Consider the following 22741-nt stretch of genomic DNA (forward strand, 5'->3'; position numbering starts at 1 on the left):
ATGGGGCCTCGTCAGCTTCTGGCATTTTTCTTCTTTTGCCATTGTTGGTTTAATTCAATAGCTTCAAAAGAAAGTTAGCCATGCATGTGAACTTTTTGTTAGCTTTCGTTTTAATGTTTTCTAGGACCACTGCCACATGCCTACTTGCAGTTTCAGTGCCAGTGTCCCTCACTTCAAAAACCCTTGAAAGCCCTGAATACCATATCCCTTGTACAACCAGCTTCTTGTTTTGTTCTCAACACAAACAAAATACAGGGACTGATAGAAGAATTTGACCACAATAGGGAAATACTAAGGCAGTTGCTTGCTGCTTGCTGGATTGTAAGTTTCATGGCCTGTGGCAAACACATTTGTAGTGATATGCACTGTTGATTGGGTCGTTCCCTTCGACCGGAACTTGTTCTGCTCTGCAGTTGTATTTGCAACCTCTACATTCGTTGTAAGTGCAGCTCGGAGCCGTGGATCCAATCATCAATCGTCTCGAATACCGGTTCATCTTTGCTTCTCTGCTGCCGTGCGTTGCCTTAGAAATGTTTTGAGTTAGAAAATTGTGTTTATATTCATAAAAGAAGCTCATAGCCTAATGCCCTTTACCTGCAAATGCAATGGTGGATATTGATAAACCCCTTGCTGGGGCCTCATCCTGCAAAATGTAACATGAAAACAAGACAAATGCATCACTTTTAGCAAGAAAAACCAGGGAAAGATGGTTTCAAGGGAAGGAAAGTGACCTTGGAGTACATGCGGTGAAAGGAAGAAGAAGAAGAAGAGCAGGAAAAGTAAGTAGAATGGTTTAATGTAAGCCATTTCCTCACTTTGTATTGGAAGTGAAGTCCAAGTAAGGTGATGGTATATATGAAGTTTTAAGGCGGCTCACAAGTAGATTGTCGTGATCAAGTAATGACCATAAGAAAGAGTGGTAAATCTTTCAGTACGACTCACAAAGGGTGCACACCTACAAAAGGTCCCCCAAACACTGCATCCAAACTTGGCCTCAAAATATGAGGAAAGTGGTAAAACTTTATATACATATTCATATATGATAACAAGAAGGATATAAGTTAGGTAAATTGGCCTCAAAATCTTGCTTACCAGAGAGACATGGGGAATGATGAATTTGAGATGTGTTCTTCCACAAATCCCAAGCAGATGAACAAAAGTTGCAGGCTCAAAATGAAAGAGACTTTGAAGTTGGTGCGACGGTAAAAAAACCCCATTGCCCGATAACGAAGAATGGGTTGGCCAGCTTGGGTTGGGAGTCCGGCAGGCAGCCATGTGTTGTGATCGGACCGACGTAAAATTTTATATTAAAAGATGATTATAAACTTATAATCAAAGGGTAAAACAGATTTTTTATAAAATTTACAGAGAAAAATTTAAAATATATATCGTGGTTACTTCTCCTTCAACCTCTGACACCTGTTTATTATATCCTTCCTTGCTTTCCTTGTCAGCACCAGAATTTCTTTGTTTTTTCTGTCAGATGGAAGAATCTATTTCTTTCAATCAATTAGTGTGTATAGATAGTACTATTTTTGTTAATTAATATTATATATAAATTTATATTTATTATTTTTATGTGGAGTTGTATTTTTAATCATATTTTCCTATCAGATTCAGTGTATAAATATAATAATATTTTGTTGAGATAATCTTGACCATTGAAAAGGCTCCATTTCCCTACGATTCTTCAACTTGGAACGTTAGTCGTAGTGGATGAATTTTCCTACATAAGCTTTGCAATATTCACTCCTCATGTTATTACTGTTTTTATTTATATCATCATACACATATATCAGCTTTTTCTTTCTTGTTTTAATGGTATAATTAAATATTGGCAAAAATACATCAGAGGTTCATGTACTTTGGAAAAAATCAATGTGACCTTTGTATTATCTTCTCAGGTGTCTCTCCAACTCAGAAAATAGACCCAATTTGGACTTCTGACCAATGTTTTTTCGTCATTGACCGTTACGGTGCTTACATTCAGATTCACGATGCTGATGTGTCAATTCATGATGATGACATGGCAGTCCAATGTGATAAATTAACTTGACGGATGACATAGCAGATGTGTTAAATTGGTAACTCTAACATGGTAGATGGACGGTCACATTAGCACCGTGGACCACCACGTCAACTTCGTGAACTAACACGCCAGTACTGTAATTGTTAATGTCGAAAAATGTTAGTCAAAGGGCAACATGAGTTTGTTTTCTATGTTGAAGGGCCACATTTGAACGGGGAAAAAAAATACGAGGGTCACATTAGTTTTTTCAAAAAATATAAGGATCTCTTATGCCTTTTTACCTTAAATATTATCACTTTAACTGAATGACATTAAAATTACCCGTATGAATCAATCATTATTGAAGATGTGTAATTTTAAAATTCTTAAATACCTAATTACAATATTTTCATTATAAGAGAAATTAGGTTAATCGAAAATGGCATGATCAAGTACATTAACGGAAATATAATCCGAATCATCAAACAAAAAAATTACAATTCCAAACCCCTTTAATCAATCTATGACCCGTATTATTTGCTGCTTGACGTGTAAACTAAATCCAATTATTATTTACTAAAAGAGTCACCTATTAACTCTAAACTCCTAATCCTAAAACACTAAAATCTATGCATATACCTAATTAATCTAAAATATAAAAGGGAAAAAAAAGATATCTGGTGTCCTTGTACTTTTGGGGTAGCTAATGTGACCATCGTATTGTTTTTTTTCTTTTATTATGGTCCTCCAATTCAGAAAATAAATTTAATGTGGCCTTTAACTAACGTTTTTTTGTTGTTGATTGTTACAGTACTAATGTGACAGTCTATCTTTCATGTTTGCAATGGCGGATTCAAGCCTAGGCCTACCTAGGCCATGACCCCCTATGGGTAAATTACTTATTGAATCACTCATTAATTATTTACTTTCTATTTTAGTCATATAACTATTATTTATTTTAAATCACACTTAATTTACGTTTTGGTCACTTGTTTAAAAAAACTTAGCAGTGATGTTGACGTGTCATCATAAGATAATATCATATCATTATTGAAAAATAATTTAAAAAATGGCATGTTAACATTGTTATTTTTTTTTAATTGTGAGTGATCAAAATAGAACCAAAATGTAAGATAAGTTATGGTTTTGAAAAAATAATAGTTGAGTGACCAAAACATAAATTAAGTACCAGACGAGAGACCAAATACTTAGTTTACCTTAAATAAAAACATGTATGAATTATGTTAAAAAATTATATTGATCAATTTAATATTTTTTTTTGAATTTAATCTCTTTCTCTATATAAATTATTTTAAATAAAATTTTGTTATGTTCTTATTGCTCATTCTATAATTTTTTATGAATTCACCATTTCATATTTGAGTTATCATTTTAACCTACATGTCATGTCATTTATCACGTTATCAACTACAGTGGACTGCCATGTTAGTATAATGAACTGTGTACCGTAATAGTCAACGACGAAAAATGTTGGTCAAATGCCACTTTAAGAGATAAAATAATACGAATAACACATTAATTTTTTTGAAAAATACAGAGACCTATGAAACATTTTTGCCGGTATAAAAGTTGGATATCTATTTATTTGCCATATGCAAAAAAAAAAAAAGACTAAAAACAGCTAATACAACACCTACCAAACCTAACCACATAAAAACTACACCAATACTCAGTAAATCCACTGTACTTAAAGCCACATAATCCCACTACATGCTACAAACCTGCAAATCCCACAAGCAGGCCTAAAATCGCCGCAGATTCACCAAAAACCCGCCAATTACGCAGCATGAAGAGGAGGCCGGTGGCGAAGAGTACTTGTTCAAGATTGTGCTGATCGGCGACTCGGCCGTGGGAAAATCGAACCTTTTGTCACGTTTCGCTAGGAACGAGTTCGATAATAACTCGAAGGCAACCACTGGAGTAGAGTTCCGGACCCAATGTGTGAAAATTGATGGGAAAGAGGTTAAAGCACAGATCTGGGACACTGCTGGTCAAGAAAGGTTTCGAGCTGTCACTTCTGCTTTTGGTGCTCTTATTGTTTATGATATCAGTAGACGTAGTAGATTTGACAGCATCAAACGTTGGCTCGATGAACTTACCGGTAAGTGTTTGCTTATAGGGTTTTCCATTTCGTTATGTATTCATTGTTTGTGGCAGAAACTTATTAGGGTTTTCCATTTCATTCGATTGGGAAGGGAAACTACTGTTTTGTTCATGGAAATGTGCATAGTTTTCACCTTCTAGTAAACAAAATTTTTAACCTTGTTGTAATTAATCATGCAGCTCATTGCGATACAACGTTGACAAAAATGCTGGTAGGCAATAAATGTGATTTGGAGAACATAAGAGAAGTGAGCGTGGTGCGTGGAGGAAGGCAAGATCCTTGCTGAAGAAGAAAACTTGTTCTTCATGGAGACATCTGCCCTCGAATCTACTAACGTTCAGACTGCTTTCGAGCGTCATACGTGAAATCTACAACAATGTAGGTCGGAAAGCCCTGAACTCCAACGCTTACAAAGGCGAGTTGTCCGCGAATCGAGTGACCCTCAAGGGTGGGGCGAACACATCCGAGGAGGGGTTCTCCTGCTGTGCAAGATGATCTCTGCTTATGTCCTTCGTTTCCTATTTTCATACAGTCTCCCGGTCCTGGTGAGTTCCATGATTAAGTTCGTCAGTTTTGGAGTTCCTCAATATGTATTCTTTTACATACTGAAAGGATTCACATTAGGGAAAACCCTATTTATTATTAAAGCTTAGGAATTAGGTTTGAGCTTATAGGATAATGGTGCATCATTTAGATGTGTTATTCAGTCTTAATAATGGTTCATCTGAAATTCAGCTTTTGAAGCTTCTCCCATTAACAGAGTAGGAATCAAATATTGGAAGAAGAAAAAGGAAAAAACTTTTTTTGTTTTCAATTGTAAGCGTGATTGGTGAGCGACAAGAGCCTTGTTGCTCTCATGGACCTCACGTTGCCCAAAAGATTTTGGGGCCTTACTCATATCTTTGATGATGATGATGGCGGCCTAATATCTCTTGTACATTGGGAGAATATTTGCAAATCTACAAGCAAGGGGGTCTTGGTATGAAGAAATTAACCGATCAAAATGACGCTTTCCTCATGAAGCTAGCGTATAAACTGGTAGTTAATTCCGATCAGTTGTGGTCTAAAGTGTTACGCTCCAAATAGAAGTGGAGGAATGACTTACCCGATTCCATCTTTTCGACCACAAGGGCAGTTCGCATGTATGGAAAGGAGTTTCTCAAGTGTGGAGTGACGTGCAGCAAAGTTTAGTTTGGAATATTGGTAATGGTCGTAGTGTGGACTTTTGGGGAGGATTGGCTTAGCGATGTGGGGCCTTTAAATAATTTTGTAGCTAATCAACTCGAGAGAAATGCGCTTCCAAGGAGATCGGTGGCTTCTATGGTGGACGGCAATGGACAATGGCGTTGGGAGTTAATCAATAATTTTGTACCGAATAATATTACACAGCGGCTGGCAGCAACGATGCCTCCATGGCAATGCAGGAAAAAGGATGCGTTGGGCTGGAAGTGGAACATCGACCGATGCTTCACGGTAAAGTCTGCTTACGATATGAGGCAGGAAATCTCGAATGATAGTCCGCACAAAGTATGGGAAGTAATTTCGAAGTATCGAGGGCTACAACGGATTAAAATATTCTTGTGGTTATTAGCTAATGATCGGCTACTAATTAATACGGAACGAGTAAGACGACATTTGACAACAAGCAACTACTGTGGAGTTTGCGGGCAGTCGAGGGAAAAAACATATCATCTTTTTCGCCAATGTCATTCGGCCATGGTTGTTTGGTCTTCGTTAATTAAAGCTAGAAAGTTAGATGATTTTTTGTCAAGGGACATAAGGAGTTGGTTGCAAAATAATATAGTTTCTCTGGGGTTTTATGCACGTGATGAACGGGATTGGGATTTATTATTTGGTTCGATCCTTTGGCTGATCTGGAAGAATCGTAATAGGAGAATTTTTTATCCGGATTATATTGAACAAGAGTCTGTATTGGAACAAGGCAGGCGTCTCCGTTTCAAAGCTAACAGTGCAATTGAATCATCATTGTCGAGGACCCAGTCTTCTCATCGTCTGTTTAATGAGGTTGTTCATTGGTCCCCGCCTCCTCCCAACTGGTGCAAAATTAATACTGATGGTTCCCGTAAAACAGGAAATGGATTTGCTAGATGTGTTATTCAGTCTTAATAATGGTTCATCTGAAATTCAGCTTTTGAAGCTTCTCCCATTAACAGAGCAGGAATCAAATATTGGAAGAAGAAAAAGAAAAAGAAATTGTTTTCAATGGTAAGCGTGATTGATGATCGACAGGAGCCTTGTTGCTATCATGGACCTCACGTTGCCCAAAAGATTTTGGGGCCTTACTCATATCTTTGATGATGATGATGGCCTAATATGTTATAACCAATACATGAGAGATATAAAATTAAATTTAAGATCAAATCATTAATAACAACATACTAAGTTTGCGAAAACATATCTAAATCCATTGTTGAAGATTATCTAAATGGTTGAGATCTATTTATTGAGAACTACTATTATTTTATGTAAATGATTCAATAATCAGTTGTTATATGCATTTATAATCGTGCTTTCATCAAATTATAAATATAACTTCAATGGTATCTACACTTTTATTCGCATGATACTTCTAATATTGTACGACAAATGTAATACAAATTGTCATAGCCAGCTCTAAAGGGAGCACCTTGAGCAATCGCTCAGGGTCCTCGATTTTTTTATATTTATAATTAGGGTTTTCAATTTTCTATATTTATAATTAGGGTCCCTAATTGTTATAATTTCATAAAATTTTTAGTTTTAACCATCTTTTTTCGTTTCTCTTATTAATTCATTCAATTTTAAATTAAATCCATTCATATTTTTCTCTTTTTTTCAAATCTTACTCTTTAATTTATTAAATATTCTTTATTTTTTAGTCTTCTTCACTCTCAATCCAACAATAAAATAATATACAATTCTTTTTTTTTTTATTATTCAAACTCAAGCTATGTATCATATGCATATTCAATTTTTTATAACTATTATCTCTTAGTTGTATTTAAGGTGTTTTCTTAATAAAATAATAAAAGTAATATATTTTCACTAAAATTAATCATTTTCTATGATTTATTTATGTAATATTGAATTACTTTTTTAAAGTAATAAAATATACTTTCATTTTATAAAGACATATCTTCGAATTTTTGTTCAGAGCTTAAAAAATGTCTGAAACAACTCTGTAAGTTATTATTTAATTTTATATCATATTTTACGATAACCTTATACATACGTAGCCATAGTTATGAGTTTTAATCCAACATAATACAGTCCAAAAATTTCATTTAAATATCATTTTTTTTTGGGATTCGTTGGGTCAAAAGAATGTAGTCCTTGGAATGTAAGTGTGAAAGTGAAACACACTAATGAGTGCCCCAAAGATTACTATTGTAGTCGCCATAGACATTGACTTGTAGTTAGAGCATGGAAGTTTCATGTTTGGTTCGAGATGTACACTCACAATCCCACCGACCTCCATCAAAACACTCTAAAGTCTATATATTCTTTTCTATTCTTTTATGTGGGGTTGCTAAGACTTTACAAGTCATCCACTCTTTTCGTTGTTCTTTTCTATATATAAAAAAAAGATAAATTACACGTTAGTATTTAAATTATACGTTTTGATCTGTTTAATACATAAATTTTCATTTTTTTAAATCATGCCTAAAGTTTAGTCTTTGTTTTATTTTAGTACTCTCGTTTAAAATTTAACATTATTTTTTGATTTTTTTTTGAAAGTTTAGGTACTAAAACGGACCAAAACTGATAGTGAGTACTACAATGAAACAAAAACTAAACGTTAGGTATGATTTTAAAAAGATTGAAAGTTTAAGTACTAAAACAAACTAAAATTAATAGTTTAAGTACTAAACGGATAGGTCAACGTAAGTGTTCATACTTTTAAACATTAAAAGGATTCACAAGTGTTACGATATCCATAGATATGATTCCATCAAAAGGGTAACATTTACCCTTGTAGGAGACTTATTTCATCATTTTCCACTGTCATATTCTTACATCAATTTAGTCATCGAAGTTGCTCAATTGCATCATTCTACAGCACACCCCCAACTTAAACCTAAATTATAAATCTTAAACCCAAAATCATAACTCCATAACCTTTAAACCATAAATCTTAACTCTAATGCCTACCTTAGAGTTTATAATGTTGGGTTTTAAGTTAGGGGTAAGATATATAATGATGAAATTAAATAATTTTGAAGGCTAAATTGATGTGAAAATACGTTAGGGACGAAAATGATAAGTTAGATCTATTGCAAGAGTAACGGTGACCCTTAAGTTTTTTTAAAATGAAATTTGAATTTCAAAATCGGTTAAATTTGTTCTTAAGCTTGATCTCATTCAACGTGAAATAATTACAAAGTATCAATTTTATATATTTATATATTATTAATTATGTTTCAATAAAAATGCATGTCAAAAAAATGTTATTATTAGAATTTATTTTAATTTTATATATTTTTTATTTTTTTTATTTTAAAAAATTATATAAAAAATAAAAAATATATATTAAATTGAAATATATTGGAGTTAAGATTCTGGTTAAAGTTATAAATCAAATTCGGATTAGGCGGATTTTTTTTAAGATCGGGTCAGAATTGTTTGATTATTTCAGCGTCAAATTGGATGAAAACTTTACAAAAGTAATATATAAAAATAAAAATACTTTTGAATTATAAATAATATGTATAAAATTATATTATTAAATAAAATTAAACTAATCTCAACTATAATTGAACATCTATATTATTTTAGTTAGAATTATAGAAAGATTTTAAGTTATAAATCATATTTATTATTTTCCCCTAATTTTTTAATCAAAATAATATTATTTTGTGACATTTTAATTATTAAAATAACACCGTCTATGTAACACTCACGTCATTATATCGTTGCTGAATTAACGATTTGATGATAAATTTAAAATTATAACAAAAAAATATAATATTATAATTAGAATGCTATAAAATTAATTAGTATAATTAATTAGTATGAAAATAACGACGGTGCTATAATGTAATATTAAAATATTATTGCCAATATAGTAGAAAAAGGTAATTATATAGTATTTATTTAGTCATCCTGGCATCATCGTGACATATGGCCCCATTTTCTTTTCTTTTTCACAGCAATGGACTCCACTTTAAGGGGAAATTTACATGTTTAGTATCTAAGCTATCACTTTCAATCCGCTTTAGTATCAAAACTTTTAATTTTTTTAAAAGCATATCTAATTTTAATTTTTGTTTCATTTTAGTACCAACGGTAAAAACTTAATGCATTTAGCATATAAACTATCAGTTTTGGTCTATTTTATTACATAAACTTTCAAAAGAAAAATCAAAACTTAACGTTAAGTTTTTATATGGTATACTAAAATGAAACAAAAACTAAACATTATGTATGATTTAAAAAAAATGAAACATTTAGTATTAAAACCAACTAAAATTAATAGTTATGTGTTAAATGCTTAATTTACCCTTTATTTAATATCACCAAACATTAACGGGTTGTATTTAAATTCCGGTCGCTGACAATCATTTCGTAACTCTTAAGTTAGATCTTCGGTGCCTCAATATGTGGTGCCCAATTTTTTTAATTAATTCGGAATAAATATAAGATAGTAATTATTTAAATATAAATTTATAATTTTTTAATATTGAAGATTCGTATCTCTAGTATTTATGGTGTTCAAACTCAAAACTTAAAGAATAACAACAATTTTTTTATTACGAAAACTACTTGATTCAGACATTTCGATCCTATTTTTATAAAACATTAAATCCAAAATCTAATATAAAGTTAATTCTAGAAATGGAAATTATATATTATGGTGTGAAAAGGTATTATAAATACAAACAAAACGTCGCTAAATAGAATAAGAATATGAAACACGGGGTCGTTTCATATGACTATGCCAAATGTGAGTCAGTTGACTACAAATAGATTCTCATTCCTTTTCGAATTATGAGTGACGAATTCTATTTCGTCGCCTTTGCCTAGTTGTACACGGAATACCCTCTAGTCGTTCTTTTCGATTTTCTAATAACGTAAACGAAACGCTGCGCATTGTCAATTAAGTTCACATGCACGTCAACTCAGCTTTAGCGACGAAATACTAAAGTACTATCTAAAGGACTCACCTGGCAAATGTGTTCGTGTAGGACAATAGAAGAAAAAAAAACAATTTCTTATATAAGGATTCCATCATATTATTTTATGAATTTGAATCACTGTTATAGTGTCAAAGAGAAGATATACACGACATTATATGCATGTTCCATCAAGAAACTGAAGTAGCATGATGTTCTTGATGTCCTCCCATGACACTGTAGTAATAACCGTAAATTAAAATATAATATGATAAAAGTCTTGTACAAGAAAATCTTTTTCCTCACGGTCCTACATGAGCAAATTTCCGAGTCACCTCTTTTATTCACTTTAATTTGAACATGCGAAGGAGAAAATGCCTCGCTAGGCTGTGTGTGGTTCATTAGTCGTAATCCAGACGAAATCTCGCCAATTGTTTTCAGTCTCGCCGTGACGTTAACGATCGTCGGAATAAGTGGTTTTAAGATGCAAATCTTGATCCTTGGCGTCAAAATCACGTTGATTTGTATGACGGATGGTGATAGAAGGGTTTCATTTTAATCATCTTTTTTATCACTAAAACGAATTAGTGAGAGGACAGTCTAACTGCTTCCCTTCCCATTTAAATTAAGGGAATCTCATTAGATAAAGCTACCCCTACAAAACAAATGAGCACAGCCCTGTAATTATGGAATGGGAGGGGTCCCCTGTCCTAAAAACCACTTATTGCAGCCAAAACAACGGACTTTAAATTCAAAATTAGAATAAAGTTTTGGTGACAATAATTTCGTTATGCAAACATAAATCTAATCATCTGTGTATCTGTGTTATAATCTAGTTTAAGGTATTGCATGAATTTAGCAATCTAACAGTTCTGAAAAATTACAAAGCAGTAGCAGAAATATCCAATGGTTTATTACTGTATATTTATATATACCGAGCACAATTATACAAGAGACTGAAAAATAAATAAGTGGTCCGACAATAGATAACACCTGCAACGTGAACAAGGGAGTATGAGGATGTTACAAAATCCGCAGAAATCAGTTGCCATTGCTGAATCCATCATAGGGTTTGGTGGATTTCTTTGATTTTCTCTTCAAAACTACGATCCAAGTGATGACTTCCAACAGCAACGAAATACCGCCCAAGGCGACGATCACAACCGTATAGGCTGTTCTCCATTTATGTTGAGGGCTCAAGATATTCAGGCCCTTGAACACGTTCACGATGCCGAGGATCACGATGGTGTATCCGAAGCTGTGGTGGTAAATGTTCCAGTAGAATCGATACTTGTGATCCTTCTTTGGCCTTATAAACAAGGCAAAAATCTAACAAAGAGTGGAAGCCGAACAATAAGTTGCAAGTTTTAGACGCGATTGTAAAGATCCAGAAATTGACAAAGTAAGAATCACCCAAGAGTTTATGGAAAACTCCCAATTTTGTTATGGAAATTCAAAGGAATATACCTGGACGGTAGCGAGAGCGAAAAGGGCAATTCCAATGTTTCTGTGAGATGAATATGTGATCCCTGGGGATTCACTTCCAAGCTTAAGACCAGTTCCCCAGCCTGCAACACCAATGGCATATGCTGATACTTGACAGAAGACATGAAGGTAAAACCAGGCTGGATCTGCCGATTCAAAGGTTCTTATGTAGCGTGCAATTATTGCCCCCAGTGGAAACAAAATTCCCCAACTCACCGCGTTTAGAATCCCATGAATCTGGAATTAGTGAATTCTTTTGTCAAATCTCAACAAATTCATCAAAAAAACTCAAATCAATCTAAGATTTCAACGAATTTATTGAAAGGGAAACTCACATTTTTCTTCTTAAGCTTGTCCTTTCCTCCGGAACCAGTGGTGCTCTGTCCGCTTTTCAAATCTAAAGTTCCTTTAGCTTGTAAATTAGCGGCGGCGAAATTATGTTTCTCCAACATTCCACCAGCTCCGACGCCGGGACCCACTTGCCAAACCTGATTAATCTTCCCACTCGCCGCTAAAGCCGCAGGCACTTTTATTTTAGCGAAAATCGCCAAACTCCCGTCGCTTCTGCTCTCCGCTGTCTTATCCCAGACCTCGAACGACAGATCCTTGGGCACAATCGAACCGTACGAGGCGACGTCATAGGTATAGACCTGGACGGTGCCGGTGGAGGAATTTTTGTAGGCGACGAGGGATTGCGAACCCACCATGCCGGTGGATTTCGGGTTTATGGCCCACGCAATCCAGCCGGTCGATTTGGAAGGAGTGGCGACGAAGGCGATGGAGAGAGTGGTATTGGCCGAATCGTAAGAGAAATGGAGGTAAGAGGAAAGAGAAGGGAGATCGAGGCAGTTGGAGTATATTTGATTTTTGTTAAACTTCTGGGAGGAGCAGGTGAAAGACACCACCGGCGAAATTACAATTGCCAAAAGCCATAGCCAAATAACAGCGAGCGGCGGTCGTGAAGACGACGGAGCCATTTTATTTCTTTATTTTCCTCTTCTTTTTCTCCAGACAAAAGAAAACCACAGGAGCAAAATAATTACGGACAACTGGCTCAGTGACGAGGACTGAAAGTTGGCGGATTAAATAGAGGCCGTAAACTACTCAACTAATAACTTGCTGACACGTGTTAAATACTTTTACTTAGAACACGCCCTATATAAAGCAAAATCACCAGAAACTCAGTAAAAATATGTCGTGTAATAAATAAAATAAAGTTTTAATTATATTCTCCACCACAATCTTTTTTACTGTTTATTAACTAATAATAGCAATTCAATTGATAGTTATAACATTAATTTTCTTTGGAAATAAATTAATAAAAAAATCTTACGAAATCAAATTTTAAATGTAACGCCATGAACAAATTCTCTTGGTAAGGAAATAAACTAATGAATTTTGATTAAAAGTTTTCTTTAATTAGGTTTAATATATATTCTCACTTTGTTCGACCAGTAAATTGATTTTTAAGTTTAATTCGAGTCTCTCGACTCTATATAAGACATGTATTGTATATAATTACAGAAAAATCGTTTAAATTGAAATCAAATAGTAGTATTATAAATATTTATAATTAAATTTAAACAAAAACTCGATCAGCTTGACTTGAAAAAACTACAAATCAAGTCCGAGTTATAAAATATGAATCATCAACTCGAATAATTCAAAAAAAAATTACTCAACTCGATCAAGCGCTCACCCCTAATTGAACCCTTAGAGTGATCTCAGTGATTAAAGAAAACGTTGTTCTCTATATATATTGGATTCCGGCAACTAAATCTCCAATGTGTATCTGTTGTCAATTGTCTAAGAAAACATATGAACAAATACTATCTTCGTCTTGCAATCTCCTCCAACTATTAAAAAATTACCATTAGAATTACAATCACAAAAATTACATATATTATATATTATAATTTAATTTCAAAGAGTGATTTTCAGGACAACATATTTATGTAAAATATAAAATAGTAATTGAATTAGTGACAAGAAATAATTTATAAAATAAGAATGATACTTACCCAAATTAATTAATAAAAAGCTTATATAAAAATTTAAAATTTTCAAAAATTCTCCGCTACCACTGTTGCAATGCTTATTGAGAACAGTAATAGGGTTCATTATACTGGAAGCTAATTAGTCAAAAGGTAGACACATTATCTCTATCTTGCCTTCGAATTTAAGTTTTTCACACACATATATGCATACTTGTGTTGCCAGATTAGGAATATATTGGTAAAAAAAATTAATTTAAACTTTATAGGCCTTCTTAGGAGACGTACAATGAACATGACCCGGAAATTCAGTATTTTCAATTTACTATATTCTTATATATTTGTTTGAAGTATTGCCCGTCTAGTTCAATTGGTAGAACACAAGACTCTTAATCTCGTGATCATGGGATAGAGTCTCACGGTGGACAATTTATAATTTTGACTGCTGGAGGTCTTCCATGAAAACTGTTCTCAACCTGGCGTTGGGGGCACCCTACTATCCTACCTCCTCTTACCCTATTACATATGAGAATATGGTAAGCTAATTTTATATATTTGTTTGAAACTCGTATATTTTACTTATAAAAGGATGTGACGTCAAGGATGATTTAATTATATTATGTATAGTATTGTTTTATAATTCCAAAATATAATAATTTTTTTTAAAAATAAAGTAACAATTTATATTAATGTTTAAAAGTCTTTAAAATAAATATTATTATTAGTAACCACTATAGATTAATAAAAAAAAATATCAATTGAATAACAGTGATTGATTCAAGTGGTAAACAGTTTGATATCGCTTCAGCAAGGTCTCGGATTCGAGTTCTTGTGTATGTTGAAAATCTCTGTAGGGAGACTCACCCACCAAAGTCAGGTGTATAATACGGGTCGGTCCGGATTAGTCAGAACGAAGCCTTAAAATCGAGAGGATAAACAAAATTTCAATTGATATTTATTATAAAAATATATATATTATCTATAATAAAATCAAAACGGATAAAAAAATAAGACATAATGCAACAAATCGCCCTTAACGTGTGACGACAATGTCGTTTTGACCCCTATTCTTTTTTTGAAAAATATAAACCCCTAACGTTCACTTTAAGGTAAAAAAGACCTTATGTGATGGAAACTGTTAGTTAACTAACGATCAACGTATAAAGATGATGTGACAAGCTTACATGACATCAAATGTTGACATGAAAATGTTACATATACAAAGGTGATAACGTAACAAATGTCATGTGAACCAAAAAAAAATTCTTAAACAAAATTTATATGTTTTTATTTAATAATTATCAGCTAATAAAATAATGACATGTGTTATCATTTTAAAATGTACGCTTGTTGGGTATTGAATCCATATTATTATTATTATTATTTCATTGGGTTAAAAATGAAATTTTAGGATGTGTTTGTTGGGTAAAAAGGTTTATTAACTTTCCACCAAACCGAGTCTTAAACTTGGTTTTCTCTTGCAAAAAGTAATATTTAATATACACATTGTTGGGCATTGAAGGTCAATGCTTATCTCTTGTTTGCAAAGCATCTCGTCTCATTCATTTCCTCGCGCTTTCCATATCTACTCTGAAACCTCCAATATTTGTTGGGGTCAATCAAACACCATCGATTCCACAAACAACCCTGTTCTTGGATACAAGTTACCGAACCAGCTGGGGGTCATAATATCATTAAAAACAGAGAGTGTTGGGTTCTTTGGATAATTTGCACAAGCTTGTTCCAATGCTCGAGAAAATATGGGATTGTAATAGGTATCGGTGCTGATATTTGAGCTGAACTCTTTGCAATGAGAGAATTTGATCGTATGTGCATCTTCTTTGGAAACAACATGTGTTGTTTGCTGTTGCGAGCTCAACTCTTCTTGATCACATTGATGGGACGAGGGCTGTTCCTCCACAATACGTTCTATTATAATTATATTTTTATTATAGTGTATATAGATATAATTCATATATAATAATATTTTTTTGAATTTATTATAATTTAAATTAATATGATTTATATATAAGTGTAAATATAATTTACATGTTATGTTTTTTAATTCGTTTATAATTCACTTTTTTATCTTTTCAAACTTATATTTTAACATCAATCCCAAATAATTAAATTTTAAACTACATTTTTGTACAACATTTTTAAAAGTTAGTTTCTCCTCACTTCTAAAATTCACTTTTCAAAAGCTATACATGTATAATTTAAGAAGAAAAAAATTTAAATTAATGAATATTCACTTAAAACTCTCTTTACCAAATACGACCGATATAAAATGTAATCTTCAAAGTTGCATTAAAAATGGGTGGGAAAATATTTATTGGATGTATACGTAGTTAGAATCGCAGTAGCTTAATCTCCTAATAAAGATCTTTATATATATATATATATATAGATACACACAATTGTTTGGTTCGGGAAATGTGAAATTCCAATGGGAATGAAATCTACATTCCCTTATTTGGTTGACCGGAAATCTCATTCCCGGTAATATTTTATTACTAATAGTAGATTTTTTAGGTATATTACCGGGAATATCATTACCTCCATTCCCTTAGGTAGTTAGGTATTGTTGGATTACTGGCGTTTTGGACTAAAATGCCCTTAATTTTTTTTTTTCAAAAATATTCTTCTTCTGTCATTGAATAATAAAAATTCTACGAATGTTAAATTACAAATTTATCCTTAAACTATTTTAGATTTACAAAAAAATCTATAATTAAAATTTTATATGAAGTTCAGGTGTTAAAATAAATTTTATCCTTCTATTAAACCTTTTTATATTTTCAATTTTGTAAAAAAATATATATATAAATTTTATGAATTTAATTTTTTTAAAGAAAATATACAAATATTTTCTAACTTGTTAAAAAAACAAATATATAATAAGGACAATTTGGTTAAATATACATTCCAATAATCTTTTATTTCTTTAATCAAACATGATAATCTTACATTCATGCTAAACAAACCAAACACAAAATACAACATTTCCAGTAATCCTATTCCTTGGTAATCTTTTATTCTCACTGGTAATCTTACATTCTATAAACCAAACGTACCCTTAAGGACTTATGGTGTGTTTGGTTGGGGGAATGTGGATTCCATTCCTTATTTGGTTGGCCGGAAATCTCATTCTCGGTAATATTTTATTACCAATAGTAGATTTTTTTGGTATATTACCGGAATACCATTACCTCCATTCTCTTAGGTAGTTATGTATTGTTGGATTACTTGTGTTTTGGACTAAAATGCCCTTAATTTTTTTTCCAAAAATATTCTTCTTCTGTCATTGAATAATAAAAATTCTACGAATGTTAAATTACAAATTTATCCTTAAACTATTTTAGATTTACAAAAAATCTATAATTAAAATTTTATATGAAGTTCAGGGGTTAAAATAAAATTTTACCCTTCTATTAAACCTTTTTATATTTTCAATTTTGTAAAAAAATATATATATAAATTTTATGAATTTAATTTTTTTTTTTTAAAAATATACAAATATTTTCCAACTTGTTAAAAAAACAAATATATAATAAGGACAATTTGGTTAAATATACATTCAAATAATATTTTATTTCTTTAACCAAACATGGTAATCTTACATTCTTGCTAAACAAACCAAACACAAAATACATCATTTCCAGTAATCCTATTCCCTGGTAATCTTACATTCCATGAACCAAACGTACTCTTAAGGACTTAGGGTGTGTTTGGTCCGTTTGGTTGGTCGAGAATGTTATTCCCGGTAATCTTACATTACTAATAGTGGATTTTTTTGGGGTATATTACCGAGAATGTCATTACCTCCATTTCCTTAGGTATTGTTGGATTACCGACGTTTTGAACTAAAATGACCTTAAATTTTTTTTCTTCAAAAATATACTTATTCTGTCATTGAATAATAAAAATTCTATGAATGTTAAATTACAAATTTATCCTTAAACTATTTTAGTTTTATAAAAAAATATAATTAAAATTTTATATGAAGTTCATAGATTAAAATAAAATTTTACCCATTCATTAAACCTTTTTATATTTTTAATTTTGTAAAAAATTTATATAAATTCTATGAATTTAAATTTTTTAAAGAAAATATATAAATATTTTTTGAATTTGTTAAAAAAATAAATATATAATAAGGACAATTTGGTCAAATATACATTCTAATAATCTTTTATTCCTTTAACCAAACACGGTAATCTTACATTCATGCTAAACCAACCAAACACAAAATACAACATTCTCAGTAATCTTATTCCCTGACAATTTTTTATTCTCACTAATAATTTATATTCCATAAACCCCAACCTATTATATTACTATTTGAAGCGGGAAAAGGTGCATTGATGACGTTTCCGTGAAATTAATGCGCGTGTTATCTATTTTCCCAAGTCAATAGTTCGTGCTTCAGTTATCGATGCATTAATTTTCAATTGAAACTAATCCAAATCTGCAATTTGGTCTTACTTTTTGTCTATGGTACAAGTTGTTCATAGTAAACATAACATATTAATTATTGCTTCGTACATAATAAAAATGAAAACAAATATTTCATGATAATTTGTCTAAAGAAAGATCATTACATGGAAAAATGTCATAAATAAATAGATATTTCGTGCTAAAATAATTCATTATGTTCCCTTTTTTTTATTGTTGAAATCTTTAGAATCACATCAAAGCCAGCAAATAAATCAGACCCAAGATCCAAAATCCAGCATTTATTTCACTAACCCTCAGCCCATATCCCGAGTTCGAATTAGCAGACTGTGGGGACGGTGAAGGGGACGAGGCAGCCGGACTCAGTTTCTCCACCAGCTGCAACTCGCCAACAGCAGCCAAATTGGCTTTCTCAAAGTCGTGCTTCATCGGGTGACCATCGACGATCCCCGGTCCGACTTGCCACACCTGGTTCAGCTTCTCGGCACTGGCCGCGACTTTCAACGAGCCGTATAGGACCATCTTCCCGTCTTTGTCGGACTCTGCCTCCAAGTCCCAAACATCGAACGAAAGCTTCCCTTCGACGATGGAGCTGTAGGAGCTTATGTTGTAGGTTTTAACAACCATGGATCCGTTGGCTTTGAAGGCCAAAAGGGTTTGTGAACCCGCCATGCCGTTGGCTGTCGGGTTGACGGCCCAAGCAATCCATCCTTTGGGTTTCGAAGGAGCCGCCGTGAAGGCAATGGAAAGGGAGGAATTGGTGGCATTGTAGGTGAAATGTAGGGTCGAGTTCAGCGCCGGTAGCTCGGTGCAGTTGGAGTATTGCTTTTTGCCTCCGGAGAGTTTCAGCGACGAACAATCGGTAGCATGTGTGGCTGAGATCAGAGTGATGCTAAGACAAAAGAATAAAAACAGAGATGGTGGAAAACGAGACCCCATTATCAAAAAAAAAAATCGCCCTTTTTGCTGGTGCTAATGGTCGAATGAATGGTGCCGTTTTATTGGAGAGTTTCGGAAGGAATATATAAAGGGGGAAAACGGTAAAAGTGGAAGCTTGATTCGGGATAATAAGCCAATAGATTGACGCCACGTTGGTTCTTACTTTGAGCATTGGACGTGGCGGGTTATGATTGGTTGCATTGTCTTTGCTTTATTAACGGATTAATTTGACATTTTGATTTTTTGAACCGAGTGGGAATGGTGATTTATTAGGGGGAGATCCCATCACCGAAGAGGGAAAAAAAGGGAAATAAATTAAATAAATATTATAGATTGAGAGTAGGAAGTGGGGAAAGCACGTGGGTGATGCGTGCTACCGGTGATTCAATGTTCAGAGTAATTGGGGGACTGATAACGTGTTCGAGCTGTCACCAATTACAGTACCCAAATTATATGTGAACCGTATACTATTTGTTTAAGCGTGCTTTTATTCGGTTTATGATCAAGTTGCATGTTTAATATAGGGTTGTTAGTTCATCATTGTTTGTTTTTCAATTTTCCTTTTAGTTATTAATTTATTTTTAGTGTTACGTGCAACGCACGTGCCTTGTTTTTTTAGTGTTATGAATATAAAATTATAATCAAGAATCAAACGATTTCGGTAGTATTATTATTTTTAGAAGTATTGAATTTGAACGCATTATTTATTTATAGTAATATTTAAACGTTCATTGTCTAAACTACTGATGGAGCCAGCTATATGTGAGGCGTGCCGTATGACACCCCCAAAATGTTCTGTAATTTATAAATTAACACTTTAAAATATATACTTTTTTAAATTTAATATTTCAAAATATATTTTTTAAAATTCGTCGCTCCAAAATAAAGTTTTTAACTCCGCCCCTAGTCTAATCATTGTTTCTTTTAGAACAAATATTATTTTTTATAATTACCCCAATTTATGAACTCCCTTGCGAAATGCTGCCGGTCAACTATGTATAATAAAATTAATTGATCTATATGAGTTGACTCACTTATTTGTGGAGTAATTCATGCATTCAATTTCATCTTCTTCTTTTTATCAACGACTTGCCAAATTTACAATCCTCTCCCTTCGATTTTGATTTATACATGTATAATTTTAAAATTAATATATAAATGTAACATTAAGCTTTACAATACCGATTAAGCGTTGTTTAGACAATATCTAATTTCTAGTACCTCCTAGCCCAGAAAATGTAGTGCAACAAATTGATGAGGTTAAGGATGCAAAGGAGGGTGTAAAACAGATCCTAACGTGTAAGGTTCAGATCCTTTCCTCCCAGCCATTCTTTCCCGAAATCTCCGCTCACCGAGTTGCATACCGATACCAGCACCGAGCTGGTGAAGTACCCCATCGACGTCGAGCACCAAGAGAACGCGGTGCACATACTCCGCATGCTGTCCGGAGCCTCCGAGTAGAAGAATTAAAGCATTCTTCCGAGCGTCAACATATCCGACGCACCCAGAATCAAGTACTGCCACCCGAGCCAGAACAGAGATAAGATCACATCGTTATGCGCCTTATCGCGCCTCTTAGCCTCGACTAGAGCGGCGGCGGCCATTGACCCCGATGCAAGAGCCAGTCCTAGGCCGATCCGCCGCAGCGGTTGGAACATGTTGAGCATTCTAGGATGATTGTTGTTCTCTAATGGGAATAGGCGTATGAAATATTCGTATACGGGTATGGAAGTTAACATGATGAATAAAGGGAACGCCGTAATGACTGAGTTGGGATTTTGAAATTGTTAAGTGATCTATCCATGATGTTCCCTTGTTGCACTGAGAATGTCGTCAATTGAGCTAGGCAACAGTTCATCATGATGGTGCTTGCAAATATGGGGAGGAGGCCTAGGAATGTCTTTGTTTCTTCGACGTCCGTGGCCGTAATGGAGTCACCGATCAATGCTTTGTTTAGGAACATAAGCTTATCATGGTTTCCCTTTTCACCATAAATTTGAGTACCCTCTGCCTCCGGTAGTGATGTTTTCCTGTTTCCGATCGATGAAGCGAACACCTTAATAAACCAGAACAGAATGAACAATGTTAAGAACCCAGATTAGAGCCATTAAGCCAGAATGTTAACGCATTGGATGAAAATTTGTTGCTCTTTAACATTATAAATTCTTGTCAATGGACTTCCACCGGGGTGTTTGTATCGATAAATCGGGAACCCCATTGCGAAAATGCAGAGTGCAACACTTAGTGTCACCAGGGAAATCTTGAAACTCAAATTCCAACCCAAGTTTTCTTCGATCCAGATCATGACAGTGGAGGCAATGAGGCCACCGAAACATAGTGAAAAGAAGAACCAATTGAAGAAGGAAGAGATAAGACGCTGATTGTTGTGGTTAAGCTGATCAGCACCATGAGCAGGCAAGGTAGCCTTAACGCCACCAACACCGGCAGCTATTGCATAAAGTCCGGTGTAAAGAATTGCCTCTTGGGTCTTCGAAGGCTTGCTGTTTATAGCCGGCAACAATCGGCTGTTCTGAGCTTGAATTGTCAGCAGTATGAGTCCCTAAATAGAAAATTCCTTCGAGTTTTACTTCAATTTTATCATCAAACTGAAAACATTAACGTAAACGAAAGTATATACCGATAACTCAAGAGTGCAAAAGATGATGAACGTGTTGAATCTTGTGAGGAAAGAATCACTGACGAAACCTCCAAATATCGTCAGCAAAAAGGAGGCTCCCATGAAATTAGTGACCATGTTTGCAGATTCCGCGGCGGAGTAAAGCATTGAGTTGAGAAAATAGGAGACGAAGTTCGTGCCGTTGGATAAGACCACCATGTTCTCTAATACCTCAACCACTGCATAATTTAATGCCAACAACAACTTAAACCACGAACTATAATCCTAAATGAATCAAATTGGTGGGGTTTCACTTAAATGAACTTTAAATTAAAAAAAAGAATCTAAAACCAAACTCACCACAGGCAATGCTTGCAGCAGTAACACCGCCATGCCCAGGATCTGCATTTGACCCTCGCCAGTCCTCGAACTCTCCGTTTTCAATCACTATTTGTTCAGCCTGTTAACATATTATTATACATGTTAATGTGAAATCATCTTCAAATACAATGAATCAAATCACGACAATAATATCACACATATTAGGTTCTTTTGGAACTTACCATGAATATATAGTTGCAGGATTGGAATATTGAGCTTCTCTCAAGGACTGATGAAAACCCTTTTTTTGGAAATGGAGAAAGGCTGAAGGAAGGGAAGCAGCTGAGTGAAGAATTACATGGATGCATCCACTAGCATCATGTTTGGTAATCAAGAAAGAATGGATAACGAAGAAATAATGATAGCAAATATATCAAATTGTAACGAGTTTAATGTATTTTTTTAAAAAAATATAAGGCATAAGATAAGTATTAGGGTTGTAAACGAGTCGAGTTGAGCTCAAGTATTGTTGAAGTTGACTCGACTCGAAAACTCTAAAATAAAACTCGCGAGCCTAAAATTTTCAAGATCAATTAGAACTCGAAACCATGAATTGAAGTTCACCAAATCTCAAAATTAAAAAAAAAATCTTGAGCTTAACTCAGTTGAAGCTCAAACTCG

At 33.5% G+C, this 22741-nt stretch overlaps 2 protein-coding genes and 2 pseudogenes across 2 annotated transcripts; 1 reads left to right on the forward strand and 3 right to left on the reverse strand.

The window, feature by feature from the left end:
- Positions 1-4637, forward strand: LOC120130676 (annotated as a pseudogene).
- Positions 4638-11170: 6533 nt separating this feature from the next.
- Positions 11171-12776, reverse strand: LOC120130786 (cytochrome b561 and DOMON domain-containing protein At3g25290-like). Its single transcript, XM_039147943.1, has 3 exons — positions 12067-12776; positions 11714-11968; positions 11171-11575 (listed from the first exon to the last, which is right to left on the reverse strand). Exons 1-3 carry the CDS (start codon positions 12706-12708, stop codon positions 11288-11290), a joined length of 1185 nt encoding a protein of 394 aa, XP_039003874.1. The 5' UTR covers positions 12709-12776; the 3' UTR covers positions 11171-11287.
- A 5551-nt stretch (positions 12777-18327) lies between these two features.
- On the reverse strand, positions 18328-19168 carry LOC120130787 (auxin-induced in root cultures protein 12-like). The gene has a single exon (XM_039147944.1). The coding sequence runs from the start codon at positions 19120-19122 to the stop codon at positions 18415-18417; it is 708 nt and encodes a 235-aa protein (XP_039003875.1). The 5' UTR covers positions 19123-19168; the 3' UTR covers positions 18328-18414.
- Positions 19169-20290: 1122 nt separating this feature from the next.
- LOC120130677 lies at positions 20291-22428 on the reverse strand (annotated as a pseudogene).
- Between the last annotated feature and the right edge of the window lie 313 nt (positions 22429-22741).

The sequence above is a fragment of the Hibiscus syriacus genome, unplaced genomic scaffold (assembly GCF_006381635.1).
Source record: "Hibiscus syriacus cultivar Baekdansim isolate YM2019G1 unplaced genomic scaffold, ASM638163v2 tig00110548_pilon, whole genome shotgun sequence".
Taxonomy (NCBI): Eukaryota; Viridiplantae; Streptophyta; class Magnoliopsida; order Malvales; family Malvaceae; genus Hibiscus; species Hibiscus syriacus.

Coding starts and splice junctions, on each gene's coding strand:
- LOC120130786 (XM_039147943.1), bottom strand. CDS start 12,708: ATGGCTCCGTCGTCTTCACGACCGCCGCTCGCTGTTATTTGGCTATGG. Junction 11,969..12,066: donor ACAAGCTTAAGAAGAAAAAT/GTGAGTTTCCCT, acceptor CACTAATTCCAG/ATTCATGGGATTCTAAACGC. Junction 11,576..11,713: donor TCGCTCTCGCTACCGTCCAG/GTATATTCCTTT, acceptor ACTCTTTGTTAG/ATTTTTGCCTTGTTTATAAG.
- LOC120130787 (XM_039147944.1), bottom strand. CDS start 19,122: ATGGGGTCTCGTTTTCCACCATCTCTGTTTTTATTCTTTTGTCTTAGC.